This window comes from Fringilla coelebs (genome assembly GCF_963513975.1).
Source record: "Fringilla coelebs genome assembly, chromosome: 4".
Taxonomy (NCBI): domain Eukaryota; kingdom Metazoa; phylum Chordata; class Aves; order Passeriformes; family Fringillidae; genus Fringilla; species Fringilla coelebs.
In genome coordinates this window covers 49,160,978-49,177,609 of record NC_140032.1, presented here as the reverse complement: position 1 = coordinate 49,177,609, position 16,632 = coordinate 49,160,978, and the positions used below count along the sequence as shown (strand labels likewise).

Below are 16,632 nucleotides of genomic sequence, written 5' to 3'. Positions count from 1 at the left end.
TGTGAGGTACTGTAATTAATTAAGAGAAATTCCTGCTGGCCCAGTAGCAGCTTTGCAGTCCAAATATTTCAGCTTTAATATCCTCTGTTGCTGGTAGGGAGACAGTGTCCTGAGCAAAAGCCTTCACAAGGTGCTCAGAGCCTGGGAACTTGGGATCACTGCAGCTCATGAGAAGACGAGGGTGACTCTTGAGAAGAAGTTGCAGGGTTTCATTTTAAGGCCACAGCAGCAGCCCTGCCTCTGTAGCTGTCCTGCTTCTCCAGAGTTCATTATTGAATCATACCAGCAGAAATGTAGTATCAACACCAGAATTGTTAATTTTGTGAAATTATCCAGTAACTCAGATAATGATCGCTATATTCCCTTCTGATCCTAACCTCACTGCCCTCTCTTATACTGTCATAGAGCCTGTGATGCATATAAATCAGCAGCTTCACACTGCAGAAATACAGGGGGAAGAATCATTATGGTCTGTGTCCAACAACAGAAATCAAATATTTCAATGCTTGAAAAAAAGGACTTCCTCTAGAACGGAAGGCATATCAATGGCAAGAGTAAACAAGGATGGCAGAGGGAGGATATCAATGTCCCGACATAAGTTCTCTGGAACAAAAATGACAGTCACCTTCTCTTTGCCTCTGAAGTTCTTAAGGAAAGCAGACTAGAGAGCATTCATTTGAGAGAAATCTTGTTTCACATGTCATTTAGTAAAGTGGTATGTGTGAATGTCAGCTGTCCTAAGATTTATTCAAAGAATGCTAGTTTTTACATGCAGATACAGATTCTCCCTGCTGTACCTTTAAAAGCATGTGCTTCCTTCTCTGGATTCTATGTTGAAATCAGGATTTGGATAGTCTTTTTCATAGACAGTTTTTGAACTCTTGATTGAGGATTAAAGAGATCACATCTGAAGTCTGTTAGAAAAGGAATTTGATTTTATTTTAATGAGAAAGGAAAATACCTCCTAGAAATTAGCATGGAACATAATTTTTAGTTTCTTGATAAGTTTGATCTTGCTTCCACTGTAATGAAGTTATTAATGAGAGTGGCACTCGTTTCAGTCTTCCATTATAACATTTGATGCTATCTCAAAGTTCATGTCTCATTTCGTAACAGTTTAGTATAGGACTGAATATACTCTAAGAAAAAAAATCAACTGTAAAGCAAAAGGTTCTGCCACTCTACAAAACCCCTTTTTAAGAACAACTAAATAAGGCCTAGGGATGTAGGACATTCATTTGTACAGAAAGTACAGGCAGGGACAGTGCTTTAGCTCAATACTCTGTAATAAATATCTGGTCTGATATGTAGACATTGATAGTATCTTCTTTTTTTTTTTTCAAGATGTTAGCCTACAGACCAAAACCAGCAAAAACAAGTGTCCTAAATAAAATCTCAGGGAAATACATAGATGATTTGTGGACAAAAGCTCCACTTTGAAATCTGAGTAGCCCAGATTTTTCATGGTGCACCACCAAAGTACTAAACTAGAAGGACCCTATTGCCCGTGAGAAACTTGATCTTTGAGCAAGGCTCCTTAAGCTTAGGTAAGACTGGAGAGTCTTGGGTTTGTGCATGTCCACCAATAAAACAAATGGCAGCAGCTGAGAAAATATTTAGGCAAGGATAACTAGACAAGTTTCCTTTAAAGTCTTAAAAAAACAAGACAGCTTTCATGTGCATCCCACATCCTTACTTCCTAGCACATGGGAATATTTCAAAACCTGTGTGATGCCTACCTACCTACATCTCTGGGCATTTGAATTACCTATGTGAATCTCATCTAGCTGGTTCTGAACATGGAATTTCAAAATCTGCCTACTATTGCAGTTACATTATGGCACCCTGTGTGTCACATCCCACAGATTTAGTCATCCAGCCCCTAAAAATATGCACAAGCTTGCAGAAAATACATAAGATGCTTTGAGTTGCTTGTAGTTAGCTATCCCCTCACAGCTAATCTCTGTAGAACCTTGAACTTGTTTGTTAGGGAGGGAAGTGCCAGGTTCCTCATCAGAACTGGGAATGACTGATGCTCTGTTCTCCAGGCTTGGCATAGAAGCAAGAAGTGAGTATTAGGTGTCCCTGCTTCATTGCTAGGTAATGAGCAAGACAGAGGCCACAGAGGACAATCTATAACTCAGCTGGACTTCAGGAGACAAATACTGCATTAAGCAAATGTTAAGCTTGATTTATTATTATTGGTGGTGGTGTTGCTACAACTGTTATTATTTCAATGCCAGCAACTTCTATAATGGCTGAAGGTAGGTCTTGGAAAAATCGTTTGATATTTTAGTAGTCCTCCAATGACAAATATACCCATGGGACAAATGAGCAATTCAGTCTTCATCTCTTCAGTCTTGGCCTCCCTGGCAAGACTGGCAAGGTAAGTGGCCTGCTGTGGAGAGGTCAAAGCTTTTTCCACAGGCTACTCAACTGCAAGCATTTATTTCTGAGCTGTTAAAATCAGTAGGTACTGACACTGGAAATGGCCTTCCTATCAAGAAGGGAAGTTTTCCTAAGCTGTTGCTGTAGACATTTTGATATTGACCAGCTCCTGTAAGGTCCTGTAATAGCCAGGTAGTCCACTGCAGTAAAGGCATCCTCCACAGAATTTCTTGTGCCACATTTTGATTTCCAAATCTTTAGATGCCCAGCTTGCTGCCAAAGACCAAATCTCTTTCCCATCTTGGTCCAAAAAACACCCAGAAGAGTACTATGCACATTCTACAAACTGGCAGGTTATTGATTACATTTGCTATCCAAAATGTCTGGCTTCCTTCCCCAGCCCTCATCAGTGCCTTGTTTTTAGTCCAAGTTGCTAACAGATTGCTTATTCATCAGTTGATGCCTCTCCAGCTTGCAGGTTGTGTCTAAGTAGAGTTCCCTGAAAACTAAAAAAACACCCCTTATTTTTGAGGACAATTACCAATATCTGTTGTCTCTGCTAAGCTGACAGGAAGATGAACAAAGATCCTAATTTGCCATTTGGATTCACAGGCACTAAAACTTCTTTAGTCAGCTTAGCAAAGTTGAAATAACATGGGATCCTGAAAGCACATACAAGCTTTTGTATGTTTGGACAGTGAGGAAGTCGTAGAAAAGCTGCTTTTTTTCCTCCATGGCTTCAACAGTATTTCAGTCAGGACTTCTAGTCTTGAAAATACTTACTTGTTGGTAGTTTACAATACCGTCCATTGGGCTTGTGCAGGAATATCTTTAGCCTGGCATATTTCCAATTTCTTGAGCTTCACATGATGCTTGAAGTTTAAATCTAGAAAATAATAAAAAAATCAGTTTCCTGCCTATTTGTCACCAAGTCTGGTCTTCATGAGGCAAGCTCACAATCCCACTGCTGACAGGAGTTCACCAAGACAATGAATATCCATGTATCTCTCACCTCTCCTAGTTGTCACCAAGAGAGACCAGCCTTGCTGTTGGGAGTAAGATTTGTACAAAATCCACCTCATGTCATTCTCCCACATGACAGCTACTTATTTCTGTGAGTGTCTCTTGCTCCCCTGCTCCCAGGGACACGCGTTGTCTTCATGTTTGCAGTAAAGCACATAGAAAGGGACTCATTGTAGGAATGTGTTTTCTGAATTATTCAGCTTCGAAAGATATTTTGCACAAGCCTAACTTATTGATTTCAATTATTATTGATTGCATCTTTTTCTTTTTAGTCTACAACTAGGAGCCCCACAGACCAGGAACAGGAGCCTAATTACCCAAGGTAAGAGCAGGTATATGGGTGCACACACGCACATGGAAACAAACACTTGTGGAGGTACTTTCCATCAGAGTGCATTTGTGTAACAGGAGGGTGGAAGTACATCTCAGAGGCTGTGATTTTACAAGATAAACAATTATCATCACACAATCTGGTTTGTGTTAGAGCTTCTTTTTTATCAGCTATCAACCTATTCTTGTTTAGTGCAGGGCAGATTGGCAAGCAGTGAGGCACTGAGCTCACCTGTGGGTGCAGCTGAAGAGAGTTCCTGCCAGTTATTGCCACTAAGGCAGGGTATGCACCTAAAAACTGTATCAAAATCAAGTCCTACATCCTGACTTCACAAGCAGTGTCAAACATACTGAATAAAGTTGAAAACCATAAGTACAATGGTGTGTTCAGACTAAACATAAGCCCAATGGTCATTTCAGCTTAGAGGTGATGGTACTGTTTCCATAAACAGCAGAATTTTCCAGTGGTTGTGATAATAGATTTCTTGGGTTTGGGGCATCTAATGACCTCTGTAATAGCTGTGGGGTTTAATTATTACTATCTGCTACCTGTGTGCTTCCATTTATATCCCATTATACTACTAATATATTAAGATATTGTTATAGTATTAATATTTTTGTTATTATTTTGTAATATTATGAGGTAATATTAGTTCACAGTAGCAAACTGATGCAATTTATTCCTGAAGATAACTGTAATTTTAAAGGCTTTGTTAGCTAAGTTACTGTGATTCAGTTTGCCTCTCCAACTCTCCCAAGTGAGGGGAGTGCAGTGTGGTACTGTTGTTATTTTTTTGAACTGGAACATGGATTCTCTTCAGTGGGGTCTCTTCTACCATCCTGCTCTTATGTAAAGGAGAGGAAAGTTGCTTCTTGCAAGAACTGTGCGTCCATGTCTCATTTCTGGAGCCAACTGCTCACTGGAGTGCAGTGTCCACACCATAAAACTATGGGTACCTCCTCTGAACCACTTCTTCACATTCCCCCTCTTCAAAAGTTCTCTTAAGAACAAACAAACAAACAAACAAACAAAAACAAACAAACAAAAAAGGGGCAATCTTATGGCCTGAGCTGAAAATGCAAAACTATTGTTCCTTCTTCAGGAGGCGGCTTAACTCCTACATGGGCATTCCTAATGGAGCTGTTTCCTTGAGTGGAGGTGAAGTCACCTACACTTAATGAGTAAAAAAGCTTTGAATTTTACAGGCTCTGAGGCTGGAGAAAACTACTACAAAAAACTGTGTAATATCAGAGATCCATATAAATTCCAGATTGCTAAAGTGAGATGAATCATGCAAGAGGAGAGGAGGAATTACCCCTGGCATGAGAGTAGGTGATTTCTGTCACTTTAAGAAAATAATGATGAAGTAGATGTGGGAGAACTTGCAAATACAATTTATCCAGAACATTCAATAAATTATGTTTGTGAATTATCCACATCAAACTGCAAGGTTCTCCTCCTCTGCAAACTATAGCCTCTCCATAGTTTTCTTGCTGTTTTCTGTCTTCAGATTGGTTCAAAGAAACCACTTCTTTTTTTAGAGATTAATTTTAGGGAGATTTTTGAGTGTTTGACTGTTTCAAAAAATTGCAGATAAACATTCAAGACCTACCTTTCTATTGCTCATGTTTTAACTCTCCAGACAGTTGAGTTTTCAACTCCAGTGCAAAGTTCTTAGCTAACTTAGCTAAGAATCACGTTTTCCTTACACAAGGTGGGAGGAGGATAAGGAAATTGATATTCACCTGGGGGACCCGAAGGAACAGAATGGGTTTTGATTCTCTCATACTCATTTCCACAAATACAGTTTGATCTTGTTCTAAACAAACCTGACCTATTGAATTACAGGCATTTTTCATCATCACCTGCAGTGTGACTCTCCAGCCAGCTGCACATCAGTTTCCTCTGCTTGACATCCCACACATGTTCCAGCTGTGCCCTGACAGCCTCAGGCTCCAGCCCATCCTGCTGTGACACCTCCATGGGATCACTGCTGCACTTCCAGTGCCTTGGATCCTCTTGCCAGGGCCAGCTCTGGAAGATGACCAGTATCACTAAAGCAAATTAATAAGGTTTCTTGTAAAGTCATCAGTGAATTTTACACCCTTTTCTCTGCTTTTTCTTTTTCCAAGATGACAGCTGACAATTTATATAAAGATGTATTACGTGCTTTGGTTAATAATTTTTGGAGTCATTGCAGTTTTTCCATTGTGCTCGATAAGTTGTTTAAAAGTAGATTTTATGCACAAAAGAGGAAGATTGTAAAAGGCTATAAAGATTATTAAGTGAAAGTAAATAAAATTTGGCTATTGCTTTTTGTTGAAACATTTTAATATTAGCTCTGTATAAAATTTGTCTTTCCTAGGAATAATTGTATTTCATTATCAGTTTAAATAATTGTACTCACATTAAAGCTAATTTCTTCACCCAACATATGTAAACCAGTACTAATTATCTACTAATGCATTAAAGTGATTCCAAGAATTTGGTTTACAAGAAAATTGTGTTTTGTTTATTAATTTGACCAAGGTAAATTATATCCAGAACAAAACCCAATGGCTTTCTACTGCATTAACACAGCAACAGTAAAGGAATAAGTATGGTTAATGGATATAATGGTCTGCATTCCCATAGTATTATTCTACAAAATTTATGTGAGCATGTGATGATACAAGAGTATGCAAGATGACTTGCCCTATTTCAGGCACAAAAACAAGAAAAAAAAATCTCCTTAATATAAATAAATTTTCCTCCTGAACTACATGTTAAAGTGACACCCAAATTTGGAAGAGGGGAGTGGATTTGAAGTTCAAGCCCTCAAGGCTCCTATTATTTTTCCAATCCCACTACATTATTGTGCCAAGTGAACTATTAGGAATAAAAATAAGCCAAAAAGCCAATGTTCAAATTTTAAAATAATGACAGAATCTCAAAAGCATATAGATTTAGACTAACTAAAAATCTATTTTCTATTTTAAACGGGTTGATTAAACATGTTCAGTAAATTATTAGTTCTCTGGGGAAAACCTGCATTTCTGTTAGAAACACTCCCAACAAATACTGCAGATGTATGGCTATGAAGTCATAAATATTCAGTGACTGCTGTATTAGTGTGGCAACATAGCTTTGTGTACCCTACAAAGCTATCTGAACCACAGCAAAAGCCCTGAAATGTGTAATGTATTCCAGAGCTGGAAATACAGTCAGTGTCTGTGAACTGAGGGCCATGAGGCTGTCAGGCTCCATAGGGGGGAAGCTGGGATGTTTTAAGACTTACCTGGCTACATGGAAATGGGAGTGGGGAGAATTATTTGGAAATCTAAATGAATATAAGCTGTTATTTCCCCCTTAAGAGGGCCTTCTCTCTCCCCCTCAATAACATTTATATTATATTATATACATATAATATTTACCTAGCTAGTCAGTGTAGCCCCTGGCAAGCATTCCTGAGTTGACAACATATAGATGGAGAAGAGAATACAAAAAATGAAAAGGGTTGTCATGTTGGTACCTGCTGTCTTTTCTGCCATTTGTTGCTTGTTTCTGTAGCAGAGCAGATGAAGAGAACTCTCCTGGGAGAGGGGTCAGTCCTCCCAAACCTCCAGGCAGGATCTGGATGCTCTCTGTGCTGCAAGGGAGAGGCTGTGGCCCAGTGGCTCCTGTCCTCCAGTGAGAGGGCACCTGGGCAATGCAGAGACTTGTGGTCAATGGTAACAAACTACAGAACTGGAAATTTGCAAAAATAAAGCACATACAGTTACATCAAGGAAACAGTACGGCTTTTCCTGGGGAAAAATAAGCGTGTAACAACACAGCAACACTGCCAAACACACAAAGCAGAAACCTGAGAGTAGCTCCCCTCAGGAAACAGAAGTTCACTCTGTTTGCATGAGTGTATGTGCATCTCTAATGTGACACTCCACAGTTTCCAGCCCAGGAGAATTTAGGATTACCCATAACAAAGCAACTCCTGTTCTCTGCCTCTGCTGCTTCATCCAAGCCCTGCTCTAGGCATCCCAAGTAGGGCAGCACCAGCATTACAGCTTTGGGCAGCCTTGTTTTACAAAAAGCAAGAGTATTTTCATCTCCACTACAGAGTGCAGTGCAGTCTCAAAAGGATGCAAGACAGCAATAGGGAAGACTTGCAGTTTCCCTTTAATGAAGAACTACTGCTATGCCATAGATTTGCTTGGTTCATCACTCTGGTCTCCTCTGACTCTTGATATTATAATGTAGAACATCAAAAACCCAAACCAAACAAAATGCACCCCACCAAAACCCAGATCAACTCTTGCCAGTCTACAAAATCTTCCTGAAAAACTGTGTGTCATCCATAAAAATGCAATTTCTATGGTACTAAATTCCACAATGGCTAAGCAACAAGTTGAAAACAGGGCTTTTGTTCATTTGGGTTTTGTTTACACACACAGAATTCCCACCAACCCATACTTTGAGGCAGCCAGCCAAGACCCAGAGGAGGAATGCAGGGATGGATTCTTTTTTTTTTTCCTTCCCAAAGGGAATTTCTTCATCTCAGTGTAGTTAATTATGTTCAAGCTACAAGTAAAATCATTATACTTCTGCAAAAAAAAAATAGCATCTGTTCCCTACCCCTCTCATATTCAGTATTCACAGGCTGTTTGCTGCTGCAGGATTTCCATACCTGTCCTCAGGGTGTGCCACTGAACTTCAGACTCATTTCTAAACAGACATTCCAACACAAAGGAAGTCCTGAAGTTTTGCTAACCAACGTGCTTCACTAACAGGGAACATCAGCAACTGCCTGTCAGGCAGTGCATGAACAATCAAGTAAATCACAGGAGCCTGAGAGCCTAACTGAGGCAAGATCCCTGTTGTGGGTGCTCTAAAATATTAGCTAAAACAGCTGAAATATTAGTTTCATTTATAAAATATTAGTTTCATTTCATTAGTAAGCTAGGGCCAAGCTTCAGTAGCCAACCCGTCAGCCATAACACCACTCCACACTTCCCGCTGGCAACATGTATTCTATTAAACTTGAACCAATAACTCATTGAAAAATAAATACTTTTAACACAGTGACATCCAAGAGGAAGGAAAACAATGCAGAGAGATCTGCAGTGATTGCAGTTTTCAGCAAGTTTGATCTGCCAGGAGCCCCATTACAGGAGAGGTTTCAGTGAGCCAGCAGGGCTCAGAGACTGCCCACTCTTGCTGGGGTAACTCACCTGTCACCCATGAAGGGGTGGCATGGCCTTGCTGGATGTTCACCCTATAAAGAAACACTCACAGCATTTCAACACCAGTGTAACATGCAGCAGACTGAGAATAAATATCAAGTCCTACCTGCATTTTACTAAAGAAGCTGCAGTCTGTGCAGGAATGTAAATGGTGCTGAAGATAGATTTCAGTCTTCACAGGAAATATCTACTGTGAGAAGAGCAGGAGCAAAATGACAAGAGTTGTCCTGACAGTGCTCCAGGGGGTGTGAATAACAAAGAGGAGGCAGAGCCATGCAGACTGACTGCTCATCCCCTTCATTTACTGTAACCAGCTTTCTTCTGACAGAGTCACAATTCAGTAATGCTGGAGTGAGTCATTGCAGAAATAGGCCCCAAGACAAGCCATCACCAAGCAAGGTGGAGGGACATACTCAGCCACTCTAGACACACTGGGATGCAGTAGCTGAAATTAAGAATTGCATCAAGAGAGCAAGGAAGAGTTTAATGGAGGCAGAAAGTGGTCCCAGGGAAGCAGCAGTCAGTTTATGCCAGAATCCTAGTACAAGAAATCAGAATACCCATACCAGCAGCACTGTCAATTCTCAGCAGTAATTTCAAAGGCTTGGATCAGCCTTTTCTTACAGAAAAAAAAAAAAAAAAAAAACCAGGAAAAAAGCACTCAGGTCTCAGCTCACTTATGCAAGGCCCTTCCATACACACAGAGAGTAGGGGTCCCACAGAGATGAAGAATCCATTGAGGCTGCCCAATGCTGTAAAAAATACACACATAAGTTGCAATTGTTTGCAGATGCAAGTGACATACAATACTAAAATGTTCACCAGAAAAAAGCTTACCATTACCATCTATACAGAGAATGCACCTAGTCTGGTTTAAAACAAAAATACCAAAAGCAGCATTTTTAATCAGTCATCATTAAAGTTCATCAATTTTAAGGCTAAAATACCTCTTAATGAATAAGTGTTTTCAGTCCTGGCAGAAGACAGGCCAAAAGATTTCACCCCAGGGCACTCACCTGTGGGGCTTGGTTGGGTAACAGAAACTCTTCAGAAAGTAACTCTGGATCCAGTGTGCTTCAAGGCAAGACACTCAGGTCTGACAATTATCTGAAAGACTTTTTCCTAGCATGGATTTGGGTAATTCAGTCACCTTCTCTGGTGCTTGCAATACCTTCCTTTGCTAGGTTAAATGCTGTTATCAGAAGTCTTTTCATACAAAGATATTTATAGATAAAGAAAAAAGCCCCAAACTTAAATGGAGATGACAAAGCAGACTTGTTAAACTTTGCTGTAGTTTGTGAGGTTATCATAAGCAGTTCTATCTGCAAGGTATGGGCTGGCACAGGCCTTTGCTGTTTCTTACACCACAGGAACACCCACATGGCCTCAGGCTGGAGATGAGGATCCCACAGACATAATATAAACTATATACAGCTTAGATTTCAGTCACGTTCAGAAAATGAGAGTCAGGCACCACAAGGTAGCTGTAACTAACTGAACATACAGCTTATGGCAGGTGACCTCATCCCTCTCATTTTTCATGTTAGTAGGTTCATCTGTCTTTTTCCACCCAAATCTGGTATCTGACTAGGCATCAAAATCTAGACAAAAACCTAGACATCAAATCCTAGACAAGCAAATGCCAGCAGTTGCCAGCCACCAACCAGAGCCCACATCAGCTGCTGTTCTAAGTCATAGTCCTAGCTCACAGAAAGCAAGGAGGTATGGAGAGACACAAAGGAGATGGAGAGTGGGAAAGGATTAGGCAAAGGGTAAATTGCACCATTACCACAAGAGGGAAGCCTTCATTTAAGTAAAAAACTCCCATCACAGACAATACAGTCAAAGTACTTTCATTCATTTTCTATTTTAGGGTGAGTTCAGTGAATCTATAACCACAGGAAGCAACAAACAAACTTCCTGATGTTGTCTCTACTGATCAATTATCTTTGGAGCCAAGCAAACTTCCTCACTAAAAAAAAAAAGGAAGAGAAAAAGTATAAAATATTCTAAAAATCACTTTTTACAGCACTAAAAACTTTGGGATTGATATTACTACACAATGGCACATAGGTACCACAAACAGCAGTGCATATTTTATCTTGCACAATTTCCACTGCCTTCCTGTTCAAGAGTTTCAATCTCACTTAATGGATCGGGGCCAACAGTGATACAGTGATGCTCTGGTAAGGAAGAGTGACTGAAAAGTGATGAGACCAAAACAAGTGAGAAAATTCTACTCAGCTCTACAGAGGATTCTTCTCTCCTTAATCCATCAAATGAGGTTTAAGTTGCCTTGTTGCCATACCTGACTCACCTTAGTTTATCGAGAAGTGGCTAAAATCACCCTAACTCCTGGGGGAAAAGACTGAACTATTTTTATCTCTCAGCATCAGACACCTGTGATCATTCCAGAAACAAGAGAAAGAAAAAAGTGGTGACATTCCTCTCTGATAATTTCATTGCCTTTTGAGCATTGTCACATCGTTTCTTATTTTCTCCTGCCCACCTAAAAGAAAGCTTTACAAGATGTGAGCAAAATGTAAAAGGAGTCTCGGGAAAAGACACATCATAACAGGGTTATTTATTTCATCATTATTTATTATATAGGATTATTTATTTTCTGGATACTTTTTGTTAATATTTCCTGTTACGTGAGCTTGAGCACTGAACTCAATTGCCATCATTCAGCTATGTGTTTCCTCAATTTTTATGGCTTTGTTTGTTTGTTTTGCTCAGGTGTCATTAACCAGATCTTGCATTCTATTTCTGACTGATGATTTAAAAACAGTTCTTATTCGTTTTACCAGCTTTACATATTAGATGTCAGATTTGTGCCTAAGTGTATGCCTTGCAAGATAAACAGAATTGCACCCTGGAGGCATTTCAGAGTGAAAACACTAACTGCTTGCAAAATTAAGCTGAGCTCAGGATACTAACAAAATCAGCTCCCCAGAGCATGGGTCAGCTTCCCAGAAGAGTCTTTGAGAAAGTTACACTTCTGCTGGTGATTGAAACAGAATTCCTTCCTACAGACCGCTGTTGTAAAACACAATTTCGCCTTGGAAAACTCACAATTTAGATTTTTAATTATGCTGCCAAAGAAAAGCAGAAATTTAATGTGCACAGCCTCTCTGATCACTGTCCAACTGAAGTCAAAGCAAAGTTCTAACAAATTCTGCATTATTACAGCAAACTCCATTTCTCCAAGCTAATTTAAACAGCCCCTTTATAAATTTCAGCAAAATACTGGGAAGAATGGTAGTGGCGTTCCTGAGGAAGCACATGACTTGAATTGCATGTGTTAGAAGGTGGGCATATTCTGGGACACCAACAACAGGGTGAAAAGAAACTGTTTCGCCTCGGGAGGAGACTGGTTTAGTTGCCTTGCAAGGTTATTAACTCAAAGGTTACAGAGTAACCCCAATGAAGAGCTCGAGATACCTGTATTAACAGGCAGCCGACAGAAGGCATTTGAAATATTGCTCCATTTTCCACAGAATACCAAATTAACATAAACCAAAATCAAAGCAAAGGAGATTAGATAGGGCTGGAACGAGTTACGCGCTACAGGAAGGCATCAAGTCCCCTGGCTCAAAGGAAGTCACACAACAATAATGTTTGTTTCCCTCCTGCTCAACCTCACTGGAGCACTTACTGCATCTGTAGGAGCAGCTGAGCCCCGCACGCCCTCCTCCCTCCATTCCCTGCCATCTCAGCCTGCTACATGCCTTGAGGGAGAAAAGCTGAGAGATAGCCACCCACACACTTCTTACGTCTCCCTTGTGCTTGGTTTGCTTCCCAGAAGGCCAAAAAGGACATGCTTTTTCCCCATGGCATGCCAGCCAACCCTTCTGCAACCACACAGAAATTTCCTTTTTTATTCTTTCCTTAAACTTCTGCAAGCCAGCTACAGCCAAACCACAATATAGCCCAGAGAGAAACCAGCTCAATGGTGGGAAACACACTTTTTTTTCCCCTCCCCATGAATAAGTCACAGATACCATCAAACTGAAGAGACTAATGAAACATCCACACGTCTGTTTTGCTTCACTGACCTAATCTATTTGCTAAACGCTTTGGGTTTTAGGATATCACAAAATCCCATAGTCAGTTGCTTGCTCAGTCTCACACAGCCAAGCTCTCCTTATCTAGCAGCTTTCCACGGAGCATTAAGTTAAGCAAGACTCCCTGCACTCACCACAGAAGCTGCAATTTATTCAGGAAATTTAAGTATGTTTTTAAGAACACTGGCAACCAGGGCATTTTTCCCATTCCTAAAGGGAGCATGGAAGCAAAAATTTGTCCAAGACAAAACCACATTGTGTTCCAACAGCTGGGGGAGTAAAGACCCCTCCATTCTCTTCTTGCTTGTATGCCTCATTGTAAAGAACACAGTAAAGTGGTGGGTGAGCTGATTCCAAGCCTTCTCTTTCCACCCACAGCTTTTATTGCATTTGCCTCTGCTCAATCATTCATTCATGCTCCCTCAGCCACTCGCCCACATCCACTCCTTGCTGACAGCCCAGCTGCACACACACATTCCCAATTACTGGAAGGGCTCTGAGTTCCAGTGCTGACAGAACAAGAGGAGCAGTGGGGAGAGAAGGCTCTGAAAGGCCTGAAGATGGACCATCCCAGGGCTGCAGCACACACACAGGAACGTGCCAGTGCTCAGGCTCACTCTTGCAAAGCCACTGAAGCAGCCCCCAGGGGACTATTTGCAAGATCAAATTGTTGCTGATTTTAGATGCAGAGGCAGCACTGTTAACCATCAATCATGAAAGGGGTGTTTTCAAAGGAACTGAAGGCAGGTGAGATTGAAGAGCTTGAACTTTAAGAGCTCAGCCTTAATAGCCATAGAAAAGGCAGAAAATCTCCCTGTTACAGTCCCTCAGTTGCAGGTAACCCTGCCCAACTTGCCACTGGGCAGTACTTGAAAACATTCTTTCCCACCCTCTCGACACCCACCCTTGAGATCTTTGTATGCATTGATGGGATCCCCTCAGTCTTGTCTTCTCCAGGCTCCACGAGCCCAGCTCCCTCAGCCTTTCCTCATAAGAGATGCTCCAGTCATATGATGCTTCAAATTCTAAACAATCATGTGATGCCTCACATCCTAACAAAGAGTCATTAGTGAAGAAATTCAATGCAACAAAAATTTAGGAGAGAAAGCATTCATCTTCTACAGACACCATTAGAACTGTGACACCCAGGCACATCAGGTTCATTTTTTTCTGTCTCATGTTTTTTTAGCAGCATTTTCTCCTTTTTCCCCCTCAGGGTTCAAGGCAAGCCTCAAGACAGTACAGCTGTGCCTCGCACAGCAAAGAATCCAGCCCACCCAGCAGGGAGCCACAAAAGCAGTCCTGCAAGGAGTATTTCAAGTTCTCAGAGACCCTCCTGATGAACCTGAGCATTACCAGCACAACTTGATGTATGCAATAGCAAAGGAAAGACATGATGGGGCACAGACACAGAGCATAATAGCAGGAATGGCATAATTCCCATACTTTATCTTCATTATTTGACAGTTCACAATCTCTTCAGGATGAAACCCACAATCTTATCAGCTGATGTGCTCAGCTGATTGCAGTGACACACACTACATTAAATTCTCCGGCAACCAGAGTGTAATAGCCCTCATTGCTGCGACAGATTGAAAGTGCCATTTTAAATCTATTTGATTTTCTCAGGAGATAGGGGTTTCTGATGAATCATTATGTCTCAGTGTAGCAGAGGGGATGGGTTCCAACCCAGCTAGATAACCAGCAGTGAAAACAAAGGATTGTATAGCAACATGATATGCAAAGCATGGAAGAATAATGATCAAATGAAGGCTTTCAAGCCTGAATGAATGAAAACAAGTTTCTAAATTATACAGAGCATTAAATAAGTATGCCAATTTCAAATGTGGTGACTACCTGCTAGGACTGTATAGCAACATTTACTCTCACTTTTAAAGAACTGAGGAGGGAAGTGAAGAATGATGCTGTAGCTGTTCAAGCCCCAGCTGAGATCTGGGCAGCAAGGTGCGTTATCTGAGCACAGCAGCTACTGCATGGAGCTTGAGTCTATTCTGGAATTGCAAGATGCCACCTGGATTTTTTTCAGGGGGGCCACAGCAAGTGTGGCTGTCACCACCCTGCCACAGGTGCTTTGTCCCTGGGAGTAGCACTCTCACAAGGACTGAGAATGCTGGGCTCAGAGCCTCACCCCAAATCCCAGCACTGCACGTGAAGACACCTCTAACGTGAGTGCTTTGGCATCACAGCAGCAATTCCAGCCCTCTGAGGCATTGAACTCCAGCTGTACTGCTGGAAGGAAGGACTAAACACCCACTTGTATGGAATTAGGGATGCAACACCCACAAGCTCAGACCTCAGCAGCTGACCATCATCAGACCTACAGTCATTTGGAAATTTGGCCCTCTCAGATCTCTTCAGTAAGCAGTGTTTTAGACTTCTAAAAAGCATAAAGCTGCTCAGATAGAGAGCCTGTTTCTGCAAGGTTACAGCATATGCTAGATGTCTTGCCAAGGACAGAGAAGACCAGAAAGCTTGAAATAAAAGTTAAAAGCTTAATTTTATGATTATTCTACCTTTAATTGTTTACTAGTTGCTGAAATGTGTGGCACCTTTTCAGCTCAACAGCTGGCTGTGTTGCAAGGATCACAGAATAAGCTGAGTTGGAAGGGAGCCACAAGGATCAAGTCCAGGCCCTGGCCCTGCACAGCACCATCCTCAAGAATCACACCAATGCCTGAGAGCACTGTCCAAACGCTTCTAGAACTCTGTCAGGTTGGTGCTGTGACCCCTTCCTGGGGAGCTGTTCCAGTGCCCAAACACCCTCTGGGTGAAGAGCCTTTTCCTGATATCCAACCTGAACCTCCCCTGACACAACTCTCATGTGTCCTGTCACTGAGGACCACAGGGAACAGATCAGTGTCTGCCTCTCCATTTCCCCTCATGAGGATGTTGAAGATCACAAGAAAGTCTCCCCTCAGTCTTCTCCAGGCTGAGGAGACCAAGTGACCTCAGCCACTCCTCATATGGCTTCCCCTCCAGAAGCTTCACCACGCTCATGGCCCTTCTTTGGATGCTCTCTAATAATTTGATATCTTTTTTATATTGTGACACCCAAAACTGCACACAATATTTGACCTGAAGCCTCTCCAGTGCAGAGCAGAGTGGGACAATCCCATCTCTCACCTGGCGGGTGATGCTGTGCCTGATCCCACCCAGGACAAGGGTGGCTCTCCTGGCTGGATTTCTGAATGAATTCATATTACCCACTGCAAGCCTCCTGGAGTTGAATTTTTCACTGTGAAAGGCATCTAGCAAATATAAGGTATTTCTGAGAAGCAGCAGGGGAAGCTAGTAATGGGGAGAGCACTCTTCAGATGGTTTAAGATATTTAAATAAATGAGGCTTAAAAGCCATTCATTTTGAAACTACCCTTGCCAGTGATTAACATGTTGTAACAACTCAGCCTGGTGTTAATCTCTGTGGGCAGACAAAAAACATTAGCCTAGACTGTTTGTTCATCATTTTTAAACTGAAATTTCATAAGATACTTTGGGATGCAGTAACCTCAAGAGGACCCCTGTAAATTAATTTTTTTCCAAATATCCACAACCTAAGGAGAGAGGGCTTTAAATTAGTACCTTGC

At 41.4% G+C, this 16,632-nt stretch overlaps 1 protein-coding gene across 1 annotated transcript in view; it reads left to right on the top strand.

The window, feature by feature from the left end:
- Window positions 1-14,465, top strand: part of BANK1 (B cell scaffold protein with ankyrin repeats 1) — a gene marked incomplete at both ends in the record, with an annotated part of 138,995 nt that extends 124,530 nt beyond the window's left edge. Inside the window, one exon of the mRNA XM_084204019.1 lies at window positions 14,245-14,465. Within this exon, the coding sequence (XP_084060145.1) occupies window positions 14,245-14,465 (221 nt within the window). The remainder of the gene's footprint in view (window positions 1-14,244) is intronic.
- Between the last annotated feature and the right edge of the window lie 2,167 nt (window positions 14,466-16,632).